Source organism: Acomys russatus, chromosome 3 (assembly GCF_903995435.1).
Source record: "Acomys russatus chromosome 3, mAcoRus1.1, whole genome shotgun sequence".
Lineage (NCBI taxonomy): Eukaryota > Metazoa > Chordata > Mammalia > Rodentia > Muridae > Acomys > Acomys russatus.
In genome coordinates, this window is record NC_067139.1 from 44,431,865 (window position 1) to 44,450,673 (window position 18,809).

Genomic DNA, 18,809 nt, shown 5'->3' on the forward strand with positions numbered 1-18,809 from the left:
CTTCGTACTATCTTCTCAAGTAAGCACAGAAATACAAATCCAAAAGTCATCTTACAAGGCTGCTAAATCCACCATAGTGGCCACATATTCATGATGACATCCTCACTTAGTTACCTGCCAAAGAACCACCAAAAACACTATCATGTGGTAATTAGGACATTGGTATATAAATTCAGGAGCAGGACATGGCAACTGTTTCCTGGCATTTTTTTGGTATGCCTACACATGAGCACACAGAAACACATGCTGGGTATTCTATGCTGGGAAACAAACTGTAGAAATAATTTAAGATCTTACACTAGCGTTAGAGTCTTCCAGGAAGACTTCTCTTAACTTCTGCCAAGAAGTTAAAGGACTAGAAATGTGAGATTATTTGTGTTTAATTTTAGGACAGAGACTTTCGCAGATATCCTGATGATTTTATGTTGGGCCAAAGTTAGTGTAAGGAATGAGTTATACTCGTCCTCCAAGGATTAATACTGCCAGATATTTGGCATCCCACTCACTTATAGAGCTTTAGTAAGCAAGCTATCATGGGTAAGTCCTAAATCTACCCTCCTCTTCAAGAGTTATGCATACCTCCAGCAAGGAATAGCACACCTTTATGGAAAAGCAACCCCAATGCTGGGCTCACTGGCCTGGATTCCTGTCTTCTCTTGCTCATGTAAAATTTTGCTATGTTGGTATCTCGAGTATGTCTAGATATTCTGTCTGGTCTTTTAGTTGAACACAGTAGGAGGGTTGAGTTAGTAAGAGCAGCACAAATCATTCTTTTCCTTTCCTTTCTGGCAGTCTGAAAACTTCTCCCCTCTGTGGTTGCTAGTACTTAAAAACTTACCTGCACCAATAATTTGTCATCCTCAAAATATTAAATAACAGGAAAAACAATGACCTACAACATGGTCATAATAGTTTCCTACCCTATTGTTCCGCTCTCTTCCCAACAGTATGTGCTGTGTTTTCTCTATCCATGTAATTCACAAAGTGATGCACAAAAGAGTGATCCATCCAAGTCCAGAGAGTAGATTTCATACTTATTTTACTGAACGTAAAAACTAAAAACTGCATACAACTTGGGTATGGTCCTAAAGACCATACACTTTCATCCTAGAGTGCCTGGGATGAATTTATTCACCTAGTGGTGAAAACAAGACTTTGGTCTCCGAGAGGGACAGGCTGGGACATATATTTATAACTACAGTGTTCATTGTATCAACCCTTTTTTTTCCTCCAAAGCATCTTCTAGAAAGATCTATATAAAGCAAATGACCAAAACATTTGCCCTAGAAGTGGAATTAACTACTATTAGGCCTTCTTAATCCTGTTTCTGAAATGCTTGCATGAGGTTTCTATAGAGGGACAAGGGTTTGCTCTATGTGAGGTTAATGTGGAACCAAAAGAGCCAGGTCAGTGCATGGGGCAGAAGAAGAGAAGGGGGATTCATCTCCTGTGAAGTGGGATCACATGAGAATGTGGGTTGTTCTCTCTCATTACCGTTGCATTGTTTCTGTTCTTTTTAGGCAGTATGTCATGCCTCGGTTTCCAAGAAGCGGGTGCATTCGTGGGCTGAGGTATAAGTTTACTAGTTATTCTGCAGAACCATGCCTCTTCTCCACAGTTATGGGGCAGAGGACAATTTCATAGATAAGATACTCATAGTTTCCAATACCACCACTCATGTACTGAATATACTGAGCTCTCTGGTGACTCATTAGAGAAGAGTTAAAAACCAGAAGGCTGTACTTTTGCTGGTGAATCCAGCATGGATAATCCAGGTCAAGCAGCTATGTGATAACTTGAGTGATGCTCGTTCATGTCAAAACAATTGAGCAATTACTATGGAAGAGGTGGCAGAGGCACATGGTAGGCATTGGAACAGATGAAGTGAATAAACATTAGCTATTATTATGTGACAAGGTCGAGGATTATTAATGTGAATTTTCATTGCCTTTCTACATATTAACCCCGCATGCTCTCCAGAAGTCTCTGTCTTTTACTAGAAAGGGAGGAGGCAGGGGAAGACAAAACTCATATACTGGGGGGGGGGGGGAGGACTTTCAGGGGTGAGAGAAACAAACAGAGGAAGAAAACCCTAGTGACTGAATAGTTTTATTTGAGGAGGTTTTATAACATAGCAGAATACGGTGATTAATGCACAGCCATCCTTTTCTGGAGATAAAGATGAAGAGCTACGTTTTCCTATGTTTCCATTGTACTAGATGCAAGTAAAAAGCCTGCACCTCTGGTTTTAAGTATTTGGTGTGTGTGTGTGTGTGTGTGTGTGTGTGTGTGTGTGTGTGTGTGTGTGTGTGTGTGTCTGCCCATGAAGAACAGAAGGGCATGTCGGACCCCATAGAGCTGGAGTTATGTGTTTGTGAGCTTCTTGGAGCCCAACTCAGATCCTCTGGAAATGCAGCTAATGTACTTAACCACTGAGCCATTTTTTTCATCCTAAAACTCAGTTATTTTTGGCTACTGCATCATACTTTTCTGGAAATCATTTTGTGTTGATGTCACATGCTGTTGTTGTACAGCTCATAACGATAAAAACTAACCTGTGAAGCCTATCCTTATCTCAGTTTCTATCCCAGAATGTTTAGCCATCAGTGGCCTGCAGAAAGATTTTGCCTAAACTATTTGCTCCAAATAGGATCCCAGCAAAATATTACACTAAATGAAAAGCCTATTTTGCATATTGGGGTAGACGGTCTAGTGGACAGCTATAGCATCTTAAAAGAATGAGCATCCCCACATTCCAGAGAGGCCATTCAGTGGGGCCCTGTATTGGATTCCTTCCTGGTGAGTCCCTGTTTTACCATTCTCAAGCTCCAGGAACTTGGCCTATGTTTATATTTATGATTGCAATTGAAAGCATGGTCCAGCAGTGTAAGACAAGGCGAGAAGGGGCTGCATTACTACCCAATAGAAACAAAGACTAGGAAGAAAAAGAAAAAGGTCTCTTTTCTTGATTCTTTTAAATCACTGACTGGGTCTTTTCCTGGCAAAGTGAAGATACTCAAATATCTTAGAAGATCTGTGATCATATCGATTGAGTGATGACTGAAGGAGGATGGAAAAAGTTTCCTTCCTTTTAATGAGAGCCCTGCCCCATGAGGTTCTAGGCTCAAGCTGGACTTCAAGGCCTCCTCTTTAACCAAAATTTATTTTACAAATCTCTAGAGACTTTCCCACTGGAGCCTGCTTGTGTTAAGGGCAGCCCCTCTCTATGGATGGTGGGGTAGATTGTAAGAGGCATAATTTATAGACTAGAGCGTGAGACAAACCAGCAGACTTGTCCCATCCTGCCTGCTTTTGCTACCCATGACTTTCAGCCATTGTCCAGTGGCTGAAACGATAGTGGCTTTGAAAAACTGCTGGTGTCAAAATCTCCCTTGACAGTACATCTGTAACTAGTAATAATGTTTTGGGCTGACTCGCTTGCTTTGAAATTGCACTGCGCTGTTATAAGTAAATGAGAGGCGACCAATTATCTATAAAGTAGTGACACACACAGAGGAGAGTGTGATGGATTGCAAATGCTCCCGCTGACACAACACCCTGTGGAAACCTGTCCGGCTTTGACTTCCCCTGCAAGTTGGGAAGTGATGTTTGCAATCTTACGACATAGATTCCTCACCACAGTTCCAGTGGGGAGGAGGCGATGACAGCATCACTCCCCACTGGTGCACATGTGGTTGACTTAAAATTAGAGAGGCAACAAATCCAAGTGTTAAACACCTCCATAGACGATAATCACACTCCAGAAAGCAAGCAAGGTTAGGAAATGCAGATCCACTGTCATGGAATATGATTTAGAAAGACTAAAAAGACACACCACAAACTCCATCCCGGAAATCAGCTCAGTGTGCTGGGAGCCAATGCATAAATTCACAGATGAGGCACTGAATTCCTGGAACTGAAGGAGCCCAGCCTCATCAGGGATGTGTCAGGCAGACATTGAAGCAGCCATAGCGTCACCCAGCAACCAGTGCATGCACTCCTGCCTTCACTGGCATTGCAAGAGTCGTGTTTGCTTGTCATGATTCCCCCAAGAAATTGTGATCTAGTCATTCTGGACAAAGAGATAAAGAAGGAGGCTAAGTCACCATCTCCCTCGCAGGGGCACATGGGAAGACACTGAGCACTCCACTATATGAGTAAGCTAATACTGTTCCCTTGATGACTGGCAGAGGCTGACAGTACATCTGTAATTAATAATAATGGTGGTTTGGGCTGACTCGGTTGCTTTGAAATTGCACCGCACTGTGATATAAGTAAATGAGAGGCGACCAATTATCTATAAAGTAATGACACACTGAGAGGACACACACATGCATGTGTGGTTTCTGGAAAATCTTTATCTGTATGGTCCGAACAGCTCTTGTCATGCTGAGAGTTGAATCCGAGTTTATGCATAAGGGAAACATGGAGTGGGCTTTCTGCTTTATAAGCAGAAACTCTAGGTAGAGGGCAGGTCATTGCCTGTCATACTCTTTTGTTAGAGATCCAGGGAGCCTTAGCTATGGCTGTTCATGTTCTTCTCTGAAATCTTTGGTGGCTAAAATAGACTCTTAGCAGGTAGAATGGTAAAGGCACTACCTAGAAGCCAGTCTCCCAGGAGAAGCAATTTTACATGGACCTGGTCAGTTTGGACTAGGTATGCCCTGGTAAGTAGTAGGTTGTCTTGGATCCAGATACAATAATGTGGCTGTCCAGACCTAACAAATGAGTCTGGTGTTCTTCCGTGGACCTTATCTTCTCTACTTGCTGAGAGCTGTGGGTCTGGGGTTGGATTGCTCTGGGTTTGAATTCTCATCTTCACTGTCGGTTTTCCAAACATGGGAATCATACTAAATCTCTGAGAGATGATTTTATTTCACTATTTCTAAATAGATCACCTAGGGAACTGCAAAGTTCTCTGTTTGGTGATGAAAATTAAGCCCTAAGAGAGGCTGGCCTTGCTGTTAGAATGAAGCTCAGCCTTGGTAGTTCTAGGTGAGCAACTACAGAGAGCTGGCATTTCATAAGCACTATATCTCTTTTCTATTTATTTTTATACTTCTAATTAGAAACACTGTTCTAGTTTACACTGGGTAAGACTATAACAGCTTAAGATAAATGTGCTGCGATGGGAAAAGTGAATCAGGGAAATAATAAAGTAAGCAGTGCCCTAGGTGATACACAAAGACAAAAAAAAAATAAATAAATAAAATAAAATAAAGAGGAAAGGGAGGGAGGGATGAGGTTATGTGAACACTGGTCCCACCCAAGGACATATTGCTTGGGCACATGGTCATATGGTACAGAAAAAAAAAAAAAAAAAAAAGGATGGAGGGGAGTCTGAGAGGAATTAGCACCATTTGAACAAACTGGCAAGTAGAGCAACGAGTGGGGCCCACTTTGGTTCGTACTACCTCACCCAGGGTGGCAGAGAGACAGGTACTGGAAAATAAAGGAACTCAGCAGCAGAGGAAAAAGTGCTTTTTCCAAGGAAACCAGTGAGGCTTCTAGACAGGTGAGGGACAGAGAAGGACTTCCTGAGGGGCAGCTTAGGAGCTGGGGAAAGACATAGGAAGTTTCTGGAATAGTGATCTGTGTAACAACTAAGAATGGTGCCTGAAAAAAAAAAAAAAAAAGAAGAATGGTGCCTGTGGGTTGAATTGTTATGTTGGCATTGTGAATGTTGCTACTTCTAAATTAACATGGCTGAGCTTGGGTTTTAGGATAGGATATTTTTCTTGTACCTTTTCAGTAGCTATTGATGATTGTCATCCCTCCCAGTCTCCCATCCCATCACTGGCTATGCCTCTTGGGAATTTCAAGGTTTTTCAGAGTAGCAACAAACTAAGTCTTTCAAGTGGCCCTGCCCATGACAGACATACTGCTGACAGTATCATCATAAAAGCCTGGTGAAGCCAAGTTCATTGTGATGTCACACAAGCAGAAGATATTTCCATAGGTCCAGGCAAATCTCCATGTTACATCATTAGTCTAGATTACACTGCATACACATTCCCTACAAAGATGGAATTTGAAAGTGGAGAGGCCAATATCAATTAACCAAAGGGACTGATGTAAGGACCAAATATCTAGAAGGAAGTATATTCTGTCCCTTTGCATTGGAGGTAGTGGTGCTGCTGCTCTTTGTAAATGTTAATGACCCTCTATTTAAGGCCCCCATCTTCACATCAGTAGCAGTGGTTACTGTATTTTTTTTTTTTTTCTAATCTCAGTACCATATCAGGCCTCCCAAAAGGCCATTTACTTAGTCTGTAATAAAAGCCCATTAGAGAGCAGGTTTTAGTTATTTGAACAATGAATAGGCATGGTGGCCAGTGGTTTGTATGACTGTCTAGAACAGATCTTTCTGGCAGGAGTTGGTAGTGAAATGAATCCACTGAGACAATAGGTAAATTTGGGACTCAGGGCAGAAGCATGTAAGAATCTTGGGTTAGAAGCTACAATAGAGGACCCATTCTGAGGTAGATCCTTACAATTCCTCGGCCAAAGCTTAGAGCTTTCTTGCCTCTACCTGAAAACACCCACTGTATCTGAAGGGCAGAACAAAACAACTTCAGCTTAATAAATTGAGCCTAAAGATGTAGGGCCCCCTCCTTCCCCCCCCCCCCCTGCGCTATTTCAACAGGCTGTGCCGAAGTGACACACTGGGCCTCTGAAGAGGAACAGAATAGAAAACAATGTTTGGTCATGCCCACAGACCCACATTCATGATCAATCCCCTTCAGACTGAAGAAAAGGGGGAACAGTGGGAACAGTTCAAAATAAAATCGGACCAATGGCTTCTGCTACACTTCACTGTATTCCTTCAGGGAAAGGAGCTGTGGCTTCACCTATACAAGGTGGAAGGAACTGCACTTTGCAATGCTTGGCTACAGTGGCTCACTTGAACTGAGGGGACAGACAGGCATAGAGAAAAGAGACTACTTATAGGGTGGCACAAGGCTACCATAATGGCTGAGGCCAACATGGCCTATTGAGGACACCAACATCCTTTGCTTCATGACCATTCTGACATTGGCATTGTAAGATTGCTTGAGGGCATCTGTACATATCCAAAAATTATATAGAATTTTGTTAAAAAGAAATCTAACACATTGAAAAATTATATAGAAAGAGATAAATAAACAAACAAGCAAACGTAACTACTGTTGTAGGCGGTCTTGACTGATTCCTAAGTCCCCTCCCTTAGGTCTTGAGTAGTCTTCTATTGCATCCAAGCCTGCTCATCAAACCAGTTTTCTCAAATGTCTTTGTCCACAGCACTTCTCCTTTAAGTCAGCTGTTTCAGCTAATACTTTACTTTGTCCTAACTCTGAATGCTTTCTGTGATGGTGACTAAAACTTGGAAACATTTGGAAAGAGGCCTTGGTGTGCCCTTTCTAGCTTGCTACTGTCCCAGAGGAAAAGGCACTCCAGGCCATTACATACTTAAAGTATTTTGAAAATAAGACTGGGGAGAGAATGGCCAGTTTAAGCATGTGCCTTTGAACTTCCTTGCATTTCATATCAAAGCAGGATACAGTAGTTTTCTTTTAACCAGTAGGGGATTCTGTCCGAGACCCCCAAAGGGTACCTCAAACCAGTCATAGTGCCAAATACTCTATATGCTTTCTTCTATACATATGATAAAGGTTAGAGTATAAAGTACAGTGAGAGATCAATATTGAAATAAAACAATTATAACAATATACAGTAGTGAGAGTTATGTGAACAGTCTCCAAATGCCTGAGAGGCCAATGTTGCACAAGTGGCCCATAAAGGCACACCACTCTCCTGGCTCAGCCCATTACAGCCTATGGCCTCTCCAGTTCTTTGGCCTACTTGAACACTCAGGAGCGTTCTCTTTATTAATAAATTACCCGTATCTCTACCACTCACAACAGGGCCTTGGTCCAATTCTTTGTTCTAGGACACAAGAACGTGGGAACCTCAGGACCTTGCCCCCAGACTCCTGTCCGTGCCTACAGTCATAAGAGGCGGGTAGTAACTCCCACATGAGGCAGGGTCATCCTCATAGTGTCCACAGTCTTTTGTAATCCCCTGGGGAAGACATGGGTGCTGCTACTTTTTTGGCCTCTTTCAGAGCCACTGTCTTTCCTTTCCTGAGGCCCATCATGAGGTCTGGGTGAAGGCGAAGTACTTGGTGTTTACCTGAAAGTAGACACGCAGAGCTTCTGCCTCAGCAGCCATTTCCTCCTCCGATCTCCAAGAGGCTGGGGAGTCTTCTTCCTCTTTGTCATGTTTCTGGAGCTTTGGAGGAAGAAAATGGAATAGGCTCACTAAAAAGTCCTCGAGATTTCCTTTGATAATGCTGGGGGCGACAGGGAGAGTGACAATAATTTGCAAATTAGAGGCCTGTAGGTGTATCTTAATTACATTAATTGCCCAATTTTGAAAATAAGGAGTTTCACATAAGAATTGACATTTCTTGCTTCTCTAATAAAATAACAGGATTAGACTGCACCAGGGATGCTCTCATCTAGCGCTTGCCTGATGAGCCTGTGACAGACTGAGGCTGGGCAAAGTGGCAGGCTGATAAGGGCAGCATCCCACCCCTCAAGAAGGCCTCTAGTGCTCCTGCCTTTTCTTCCTCTTGTCAGGCACAATCCAATATTGACTTCCTTGGCTGCAGTTGTACCTTGTCTCTAGCCGTCCTCAGCCCTCTATTCTGGCCTGCACTTTACCTACCACTCTCTCTGCTTTAGATTTTTTTTTAAATGAGATCCCAGATCCCAGTAGTCATAAGTACGCTGACAGGAAGAAATTCTGAAGTGAGACACTCAAGTCCCCTCCCTGTGGCTATCAGACTATTGAAAAGATGATCTCTAAAAGACATAAAATTTCCCTGCAGTCCTGTGCTGCGGAAGGGGAGACTGGAGCCCTGTTGTCAACCAGAAGGAGGGATTGGCCTCCCCAGAGCTCAAGCATCCTGACCGGTTAATATTCGTATGTTTTCTGGCTTTTTCTTTCATGTTTTCTATAAAGCTGTAATTGTCACAAAGGGAGTGGGAAAAAAAAAAACCTGAGTGCTTCTTTCCCGGGTTTGGCTAAACTGTGAATAAATTCATTTTCCATTATCAGTTTGTTTTCTAATGTCTTTTGAGAAGTAGCAAGTTTATGAATTCAAGTGTCCCTGTAGTAATGGGAACTGAGAAAATAGCATAGAAAATGAGCAGGTTAGTCTTCGTCATTTCCGTTCCTCCTTAGACCATCCTCTCTTTGTATATAAGTATATATGTAATACACATTCACATATATTTAATATATTTTACACACACACACACACACACACACACATACATGTATTTACAATAAAGTATATGTTAAGGTTTCAGCATAGAGCGAGCATGTCAATTCTCTCAGAGTGCAGATTTTCAGTAGTTTAATCTCTCTCTTAATCTCTTGTTGCAATTCATATCTGTCCCCAAGTCTGTCCTTCCTGTGGTTTTATATGTGCAGGGATAAACTGGAGGTGAGGCTGGCTCACAGACGCACAGTGTAGGGACTCACGTGGCATTAATTTGGATCATTTAACAGCACTGTTGATTACAGCCAGCACCTATGATGTGGAGGGTAGCTTCCCTGCTGCTCATTACCTCACGTAGCCCTTACTCCTCCCATAAGGCAGATGCTACCTAACTCCATGTTCCCTGGAGGAAATGGGGGTCTAAAGAGATTCAGTTACTTATCCAGGCAGGTAATATTCAGTGCCAGCATTGTCCCCAACCATTTTTTTTTTTATCTTGGAGAATCTATACAAATGGGCAACTCCATAGTTACTGTCCACATTTCACTGACTATATTCTCACCTTGAACTTGGGTAGCTTGAAAATAACTTGCAAGCTCAGCAAAACACGCTGCCTCAAAGGGTAAGGAATACACATGACAAGCTGACCACTGGGAACCATGGTAAAATGAAAGGAGAGACTTACTCCACAGTCGTCCTCTCACCTCCACAGGCATGTTGTGGCACCACTAACCCCAACCACACACACAATACTAATAAATAACATTTTCTAACTAAAGTAGTAATATTCATTCTCTTGAGTCGCAATCTCCCAGCCTACTCCAGGGACTACTCCCTGGCAATTTGCAGCAGACGGAGACTTTCTCCCATTTATCTCTGAGCAACGTTGATGTGGAAGGCAATGTGTGGAAGGCAGGGCTGCATCTCCTCACTGAGGAAGTCAGAGCCTAAACGAGGCTCCTTAGCAGAGAACTCCCGCCACAAATATCTTCCTGAGGGTCATGGATCTTCCTTTCAGAATTTGGCTGCCAGCACACTGGTTTTCCATTTTGCCACACAGATGTAATTCTTCTTAATGGAAGAAAAGTACATTAAGAAGTCATTTCCTGGGGCTGGAGAGATGGCTCAGTGGTTAAGAGCACTGCCTGCTCTTCCGAAGGACCAAGGTTCAATTCTCAGCACTCACATGGCAGCTCACAACTGTCTGTAACTCCAAGATCTGACACCCTCACACCAAAACACATAAATTAAAATTAAATAAAAATATTTTTTAAAAAAGAAGTAATTTCCTTGCTCATAGAAGCAGCTATGACGCAGTTGCTACGGGCAAGTCAAATGGGATTGCTATTCTACCCGAGAACTAATTTTCATTTTGCTACTACCTTTGGGTCTGTTATAAATCCATCTTGTAACAGTTTGATAGGAGTGATGCAAAAGCCAGAGTATGTGGCCTTCCCACTGTGGCACTGCCACAAGAAGACACAAAAATCAAGCTTTAAGCAGCCTTGTCAACAGAGACCATAGCAGATGATTCCCAATAATCTACAGGCTAGGAACACTAATGTTTCCTGCTTATTAGGCACCTTCTGTTGATGTCATATGCCTTACAGATGGCAGCACTTAGACATTGTTTATGGGAACCAGGGACCCAGTAAAGCAAATTAAGCATGTTTGCAAAGTTCTGTTGGACATGACTGTTAATAATAAAATGTTTGACACATCATGTCTAAAACAAAACTTAGGTCCTTCATTTCTATAACTGCACACAGTGGTCTCTAATTTCTGGTTCATTGCAGACAGGGACTGACTTATTAATAGAGACCTATCTCAGGAAGCAAGTCAGCATCCTACAGTGAAAACACATGGTGAAGGTCGAAGGCAATCCAAATTACCCTTAGAGCATGGTTGCCATGTTTGGCACATTAAGTTAGTTGTTAGTAAGATATTCAGTTAATTGTTTGACATGGCAAAATTTCATGAATTATTTGGGGCCATATTTATACTAATAATACCGTGTGTGTGTGTGTGTGTGTGTGTGTGTGTGTGTGTGTATACATATGTATGCTCTTTTTACACACACAGGGAAGCTTAGTGGTCAATGCCGGGTGTCTCCCATTATTACTGTATTTTCTAAGAGTCCCTCACTGAATCTGAAGCTCACTGGTTCACCTAGACTGGCTCACCAGACAAGAAGATGGAATCTGAGAGTAGAGGTGTACAGCGCCATGCCCAGCGTCTCCCCTGGGTGCTGGAGACTGAGCTCAGATCCTTGTGCCTAGGCAATAAACACTTTACTCACAGCCATTTCCCCAGCCCCAAGTGGTTTTTACTTATGTGAAATCCAAGTTGAAATGGCTTCCATATTTGATGTGGTAACTCACATTAGAAGGCCCTTAGAAAGTTGCCACAGGAAAATTATGAGCTGCCGCTTGTAAGCAGGTTGTCCCCAAACCTATTTACCTATGGATCATTGTGTGTGTGTGTGTGTGTGTGTGTGTGTGTGTGTGGTGGGGGGCGGGGAGGGGTGGGGAAGGAGACTGCTCAAACAGATTAGATTCAAGAGTAACATAATGGCCCCTCTCCCACCACTATTATTATTGCATGACGTCTTGCTCAAATCATGAACACTGTTTAAATTCTATAGTGTATCAGTCACAAGGTGTACACTTCCTCACAACAGCGCTGATATCAAAATGTGACCTGTCATCAGGAGGGTCACAGTGTGATTGTCAGGGTTTTTATTTCTTAGTACTGGCATCGCTTCTGCCTGTGTTGGGATCTGCTGTACTGGAATTCCTTGTCTCTCCTCTTTGCCTTAAGTCCCAGAAGCTAAACGGGACTCAGCTTGCTGTAACAGTACTTATCATGAAGGCTCTCTTCCCTCTGATGCCACAGGGCTAAAATTCCACACAGATGTCTCATTATTTGAAGGAAGGTCTGTAGCAAAGTCATGAAGTTTGCAAAAACCAAACTCTTAGAACCAAAGCCTTAATTCCTGATCAACACACAGAATTCTGTGATGGCTCCTCCAAAGGAATTCTGTTTCTATAAAACTTTTGAAGAGATTTTATATATACATATAGTATATGCCATCATCTCACTTGATCTGCCTGAAGTGATTTTTCAGGGAAGGAAGTGTTAAGAGGATTTCTGCTGGAAGAGCTGATATGTGTGGATTCTGACATTGCTCTGTCTGTGCATGGAGTGTGTTATCGCTCGGTATATGGGGAACTGATTAATTCCCCCTTGTAATGCTCAAGCTGTCTTGGCTATTGATGCTTCTCTGGTTCTGTAATGTAATACAGTAGGAGGAATGATTCACAGTAATTTGAATGTTTTGTAGAATGTAGAACTAACCTGGAGTAAATGTCAAGCTGCCTTCAAAAGGGAGAAAACCAATTTAATGTGTTCCTTTAAAAGCAAGTATCTGAGCAGAAACCTGGTAACTCTTATAGAAGGATACATTTTTTTTTTATCAGTTTTATAGAATAACATGCAGAAGAAAGAGCTTAAATAAAGCATTTTCATGGGCGAGTCTTTCTGTTTATGTAAGAGTTAATGTAAATAAATTTTTGAAAGGGAAATAATTACATTAAATAGGAAAGTAAATCTTTCCTTGTTAGGGATCTGGCTCTCTTGTTATTGCTCTGCACTAAGCTAACTTTACCAAGCACGTATTATAACTCAAGCTCTGTCCTAGATTTTATGAGTGATGTCTTGATAAGCAAGCTGAAAATCCTTGTCTTCTGGAGTCTTGTTCAACAAGGCAGGAAGATTCATGTACGCGTCATGTAAGGGGAGTTAGAATGGTGGAAGCCAACTGGAGGTTCCACCCAAATGATCTTGGAAAAAGGGAATGGCTCTTCCTAGAGTGAGGGTCTGAGTTTGTCTGTAAACATAACAGCGGTTTGGGATGGGCTAATACCTGGTGTGAGGAAAGGTTGCTCTGAGCAATGAAAACACTGTCTGTAAGCATGTGCTATCTGAGTCAGCTCTGCTCTATCATGTGCCCCTGGCTTGCATCATCAGCAAACCACAGCAGCTGGAAAGCACAGGAATGCTGAACCCCAACATGTGCTGGGCAGCTTCTAACCGGGACCTGGCTGTCCTAATAGTTGGGATGGGACAGAGATGCTGGTGGTCCAGAAGATGATCCTAGTGTGTCAAATGCAACATTCTGGATACCTTTGGATCTGTGGTCTCAGGAGTGTGCTCGGTGTTTAAGAGTACATTTTGGTCTTTCAGAGGACCTCGGTTCAATTCCCAGCACTCATATAGTGACTCACAACCATCTGTAACTCCATCCCCAGGGAATTTGTCATCCTCTTCTGTCCTCTGTGGGTTCCAGGCACACACATGGCTCTCAGATATAACACACAGGTAAAAAAATCTAAAAAAATAAACATTACCTTTGAATCCTATAATACCTTTGGTTATGTTTTAGGTTTTCTAATCAACCAAGAAATAAGTTATTTTATGTATATATTTATATTATTACACATATATAATAAACTACATACAGCAAGAAGAACCACAAAATATCAGGAATTACATTAATGTTACATACATAGTGTTTTGGCTTTCTATATTTGGAAACCTTTGGAGAAAACATCTTTCCTAACTTGGTGAATCTAAAATTCTGAATGTAAATTAATATCCATCATATCTCATCTCTATCAACTTAAAACATCTTAAGCCCTAAATAACCAAGCTTAATTATAAAACTAAACTATCTGGTCTTCAATTCCATCAGAGACTTGAGAAGGAATAAAATTAATTACCTGAGTAAACAGGAAGTGCAGGTTAGCAGCTTCCAAAGTGGAAAAAAATGACAGAGATAGTTTGCTGCCTCAACAGTCACCCATAACTCTCTAATACATTGCAGTATCATCTTCAGCCTTCTGGACCAATATATCTGACAGACGTATTTGTGAGGCAGGACCTATTGAGGACTTGCTTACGCTGTCTTAGCAGTTTGGCCAAGAAAGAGTCTTAATAAGTACTAATATGTCCTCAACATAGCACCAACATGACTTATGACACAGTGGGAGAAGCCATCCAGAATGTCACTGTGCCTGTCACAAGATTGTTTTGTTTAGATCATTTTCAATTATGGCAAATTATCTGTGTTCTCTTTGTAGTGCACTTACTGAAGTTGAAAACAAGAGTTAATTTTAAAAATATATTACCAAAAAGTAGGTATGGTTTTAGACAGTGTGGGTTTTAATTAGAGTTCCAAACAGGGAGGTCAAACGACCAGAGGTCAAACCTTCCATAAGGAATGGCCGGAGAATGAGTTAGAGGGGGACCAGGTAGGGCAGCTGGCACACGAGAACAATGGGAGCTGGGATGGATAGTTGGGAGGTGCAGCCTTGGGTTCCCTAGCACCTAGCATGGTAGTGAGCCAGGGGCATGACCCTGCCCTATAAATGGCCTTTCTGTCCTGGCACTTGTTTATAAAGCACAAACATGCTAGTCTCCCTACAGAGGCTGCTCTTCTTCCTGCAGAAAGCTGCTCTGCCTCTGTCCAGTCAGACAGTGGCCAAAGTCGCCAAGAAGCTGTTCCCCGCCTTCGCACTGACACCGAGATGCTCTCCCTTACTTACACGGTCTCCTCACTTCGTGCTCACTCACCCTACCCCACCTCTGCCTCCTTTCAGCACCTTGCCTGGTAGACAAGGGCTCATCTTTCTGGGTGCTGGGCAGATCTGCTCATATGCACACCCACTGTGCACCATCTTGTTGGCCTGTCGTTTTGCTTGGCTCCGTGACAGGGTCTTACAGTGCAGTCCAGGTTCATCCTTTTGGCTTGGACTCCTGAGGGATAGATTACAGGTGAGGCCTCCAAGCCTAGCGCAGCCCTCACTTTAACCTGAGGCTTAGTCTGTTGTTTCTCTTTCCTTTGACCCCTTGAGCTCTTTAAATGTCTCTTCATTAAGAAAAAAAAAAAAAAAAAAAAAGCAGTCATGGTCTCCTTTCTTATACTTACATGAGAAATCCCAGAACCCCCCTGGGTGTCTCTATTCACTGGGGAGATTCCAAAGCCAGTTATTTGTCAGATTATGGAGAAGTTCCGATCCTCATCAGAGGATCCATTGTTTTATGAGTTGCCAAAGACTCGACTTGACCATAACTTGCTTGAAATAGTTTTTGTGTGTATGTATTGTCCATGGAGCCAAAATGCTGAAGTCAGCTCCTCTATTAATTAGTGTCAGTCCACTTTGAAAAAAGACAGTGTTGATGTTTAAGCATTTGTAACCCCCCCCCAAAGTATTTATCAATGAGAAAAACCACAGCACTGGGAAATAATTACGACAAACCACTGTACTATGACAGAGTCCAATTGCTTATGCAGTTATACATTAAAGTATCACATTGTCAAACCAATTACCAAAGCGGCAGATGAGACTTTGTGAGCTTTAGACTAGGTATTACTCAGCCAGCTGTGAACACTGTGGCGATAGAGAGTGTGCCCATAAAAGCTGTGCAAACAAGAGTGGACATTCCAGGTTGGTCATATGCCATCAAAGACAAAAAACAAAAAACTGCCTTAAACGGCTTACACTAGATTGTGCAGTTTCCCATAAAAAACCATGTTAGAGGTAGTTGAACAAACAGCCAATGTGACTCCTGGTTGTGAGCAGAGCAGCTTTCAATAGAAACATGCAGAGTCACCTGTCAGGAGCGTAGTCACCATAGCTAGGCAGGAAGGCATATATATGACAAAATGCAAGGGCCCTGCCATGATGCTTGTGTCTGGCTATCATCCTTTCTTACAGAGTAGAGTGTTGGGGCTGAATGGAAGTCCAGAACTGAGCTGTGAGGGGTTTGCATAACCTGTTGCTTGAGGATCATCTGCATAGACAGGATGAAGTACGGCCAGCCTTATTTTGGGGACACCCCACTGTTACATTCTTCTGCTGTACATACAAAGTCTCATGTCTGTTTGCATTATGACTGACCTCACTTAACAGCTGGGCTTGGCAGGTCAGATGAATGCCCATTACCGCACAAGCCTGCCCACTAAAGTTTGCTCCAGGCATCAACTGCATCTACTAGCCGCTCTTTGCTCTGCAGATACTTATATGGCCCCAACGATTTTTACTTTTAATCTCTGTTTCACGCCCACATTTATGGAAGACATGGACAAACCACAGAAAGGCCCCTGTTTGTATCCTCACACTTCACCATTTCTGATGAGAGGGGCCCTTCAGGAAGCCATCTACCCAATGGGTCACTGAGCGGCTGCTTCCTTTCCAACAGACTTCCTACTCAGCATCACCCTTCGCATTTCCTCATGAAACCCTCAAGTTGGCTAGGAACATAAATCATCACTCAGGCCATGGTGTGGCTACTTTGGAGCAGTGTTTCTTATTAAAGTTTGCTGGGTCCCACTGTACCCCTTCCTCTATGTGGCATTTTCATTAGGTCCACACTTTTGTGTGCTTGGGCTGCACAACAGCCTAGCAAGGCAAGTGCAGTGGCAGAAACAAAGCGACTCCAGCTGGGATCAAGGGCCCGCTGGAGCCCCTCCTCGCGTGAGGAGCAAACTCACTGGAGAGTAGTTCCCAGAAGACGATCATGGATGATGGCTGTCTCACTCGAGACTCCATCGAGCTCTACTGGCTTTTCAGTGAGGGAAATCATGAAGTGACAGGAACTAGAGCTTTCTACGAGCTTGATTTCCTCAGGCTTCCTGCTTCCAAAAACATGCTCACTGAGAAATGAAATGAAACTCCTTCTAAAAAGCAGAGTCTGCCATGGCACAACTCTGGAGAAGGGAGCATTTATTCAAAAAGCAATTTCTTTGGCCAGTTATGTTCTATAAGCCTTCCACTCCGCCCCCCCCCCCCGGCCGTGTTTCAGATATTGCTGTTTGTTTGAGCAAGAGTGCTCTCCTTTAATCCTGGAGGGATGTCAACCTGTCAACCTTCAGTCCTCAAAACAGGGGATGGGAGAGGCAGAGGGCCAATCTCTGCTTCCTTTGGAATCTCCTGAACACTTTGTTTCATATTTTCTCTGCCACATGTGGCTTCTTTTTTCAAAGGCACCTCACAGGGTCTTTGGAATCCTGCTCTCTAGGCAAGATAACTCTCCCTTCAGAGGGTAGAATGTCTGCCCTCAGGAAGCCAAGCCAACACACAGCCAAAAAAGGCAAGCAAGCTCACAACAAATAATGCGTGGAGACACAGCCTCAGATGCTTTCTTAACCCAATATTCTAAGCAGCATCAACTGTGTTCTCAAGATAAAACACACTTGAAAAAGCTGGCCCAGACGAGGTTTTGCACAGCTCTTGTTCCTACGCGTTTGATGCCTGCTCTTTGCTGAATCTACTCCATTATTCAACAAATATCACTATGCTGGTGCATTGTATTTCACACTCCAATAATAAGCAGTTTAGACAGCACTTAGCACCCTTGAGAGGCGGCAGGCTGACAACTAACTAGTACGATCATCCCTCATTCTCCCTGGGCGAGTTCAGAACTCGACCACCACTATTGGATATGAAAATCTGTCCTTTAAATAAGAAGACAGTGTGTTTGTCTGCGCTGTTTTCATACTCTCCCATACGCTTACTGCAGCATAAGTACTAGAGGACTATTTGATATATAAAGTACTGTTTAGGCAATAAAAGAAGAAAGAAGGGGGGAAAGCCTGTACTTGTGTCCATGGTACCCAAACCTGTCACTTCCATGAGAAAGAACAGGGGAGAATGACATTAGGCATTGTGATCTGCAAAAGTTGCTTTGAGGAGGGGGCCACTAAGCTGAGGGGGAGATGACAAGTCACCAAGTGCAAATACTGTGAGGAAGGACAGAGGTGCCATGTGGACTGCTTACTGGGCAAATGGCCAGTGACTAAAGCACAGCGAGGGTGTCTTAAATAGAGGGCAAAGGATAAGCAAGGAAGTCATGAGCATCAGAGAGAAAGGGAACGGAACAGTTTCTTGTCAACGCTCTCTTATTCAGCCTCCTCTCATGTGCTCAGAAGATGGAGTCAGGCATTCTCGGTCCAAGGAACAGAAGGTGGAAAGGGCAGACAAGAACAGCTGGACTCAGCGTCACCTGCAGACATGGGCAGCACCACTGCTTGGATAGACATCTGCTTGCTGGGCCTCTCACCCATCGTCACAGCAGGCCCTGCTAATGGGATACTCTGCATAGAGAAGATGGTGAGCAGTGAGCTCTTTGTACAAGTGGTGGCCTCCTCAAAGCCAGAAGGAAACAGCTGGCCTGTCAAGCATCCTCCTGCATGTCCTGTTGCATGTTGGGCAAAGCTACAAGAGCCATACCAGTGGTAGCTGGCCTGGGGCTGGCACCAGGACCCATGCCTTAGCAGATGAAAAATGACTAACATTTCTTCTCACTAGTCTTCTTTCTCTAAGAATAGGGATCTTCCCCAGGTGACAAAACTATGCCCTCTGAAACTGCTCCTCATCATTGGAAGTCACAGCCCACAAATCTATTAATTTCTTACTCAAGTTGTCCCGGCACCCTTCAAAGAACCTGGCCTGTGTGAGTGAGCGGTGTAAACATTAGG

General features: G+C 43.1%; 1 protein-coding gene across 1 annotated transcript in view; it reads right to left on the reverse strand.

Moving 5' to 3' along the window:
- Positions 1-8,101: 8,101 nt before the first annotated feature.
- Fhit (fragile histidine triad diadenosine triphosphatase) overlaps positions 8,102-18,809 on the reverse strand; it is a 267,095-nt gene continuing 256,387 nt past the window's right edge. The window contains exon 4 of the mRNA XM_051139691.1: positions 8,102-8,271. Coding sequence (XP_050995648.1) covers positions 8,134-8,271 — 138 coding nt within the window. The 3' untranslated portion in view covers positions 8,102-8,133. The remainder of the gene's footprint in view (positions 8,272-18,809) is intronic.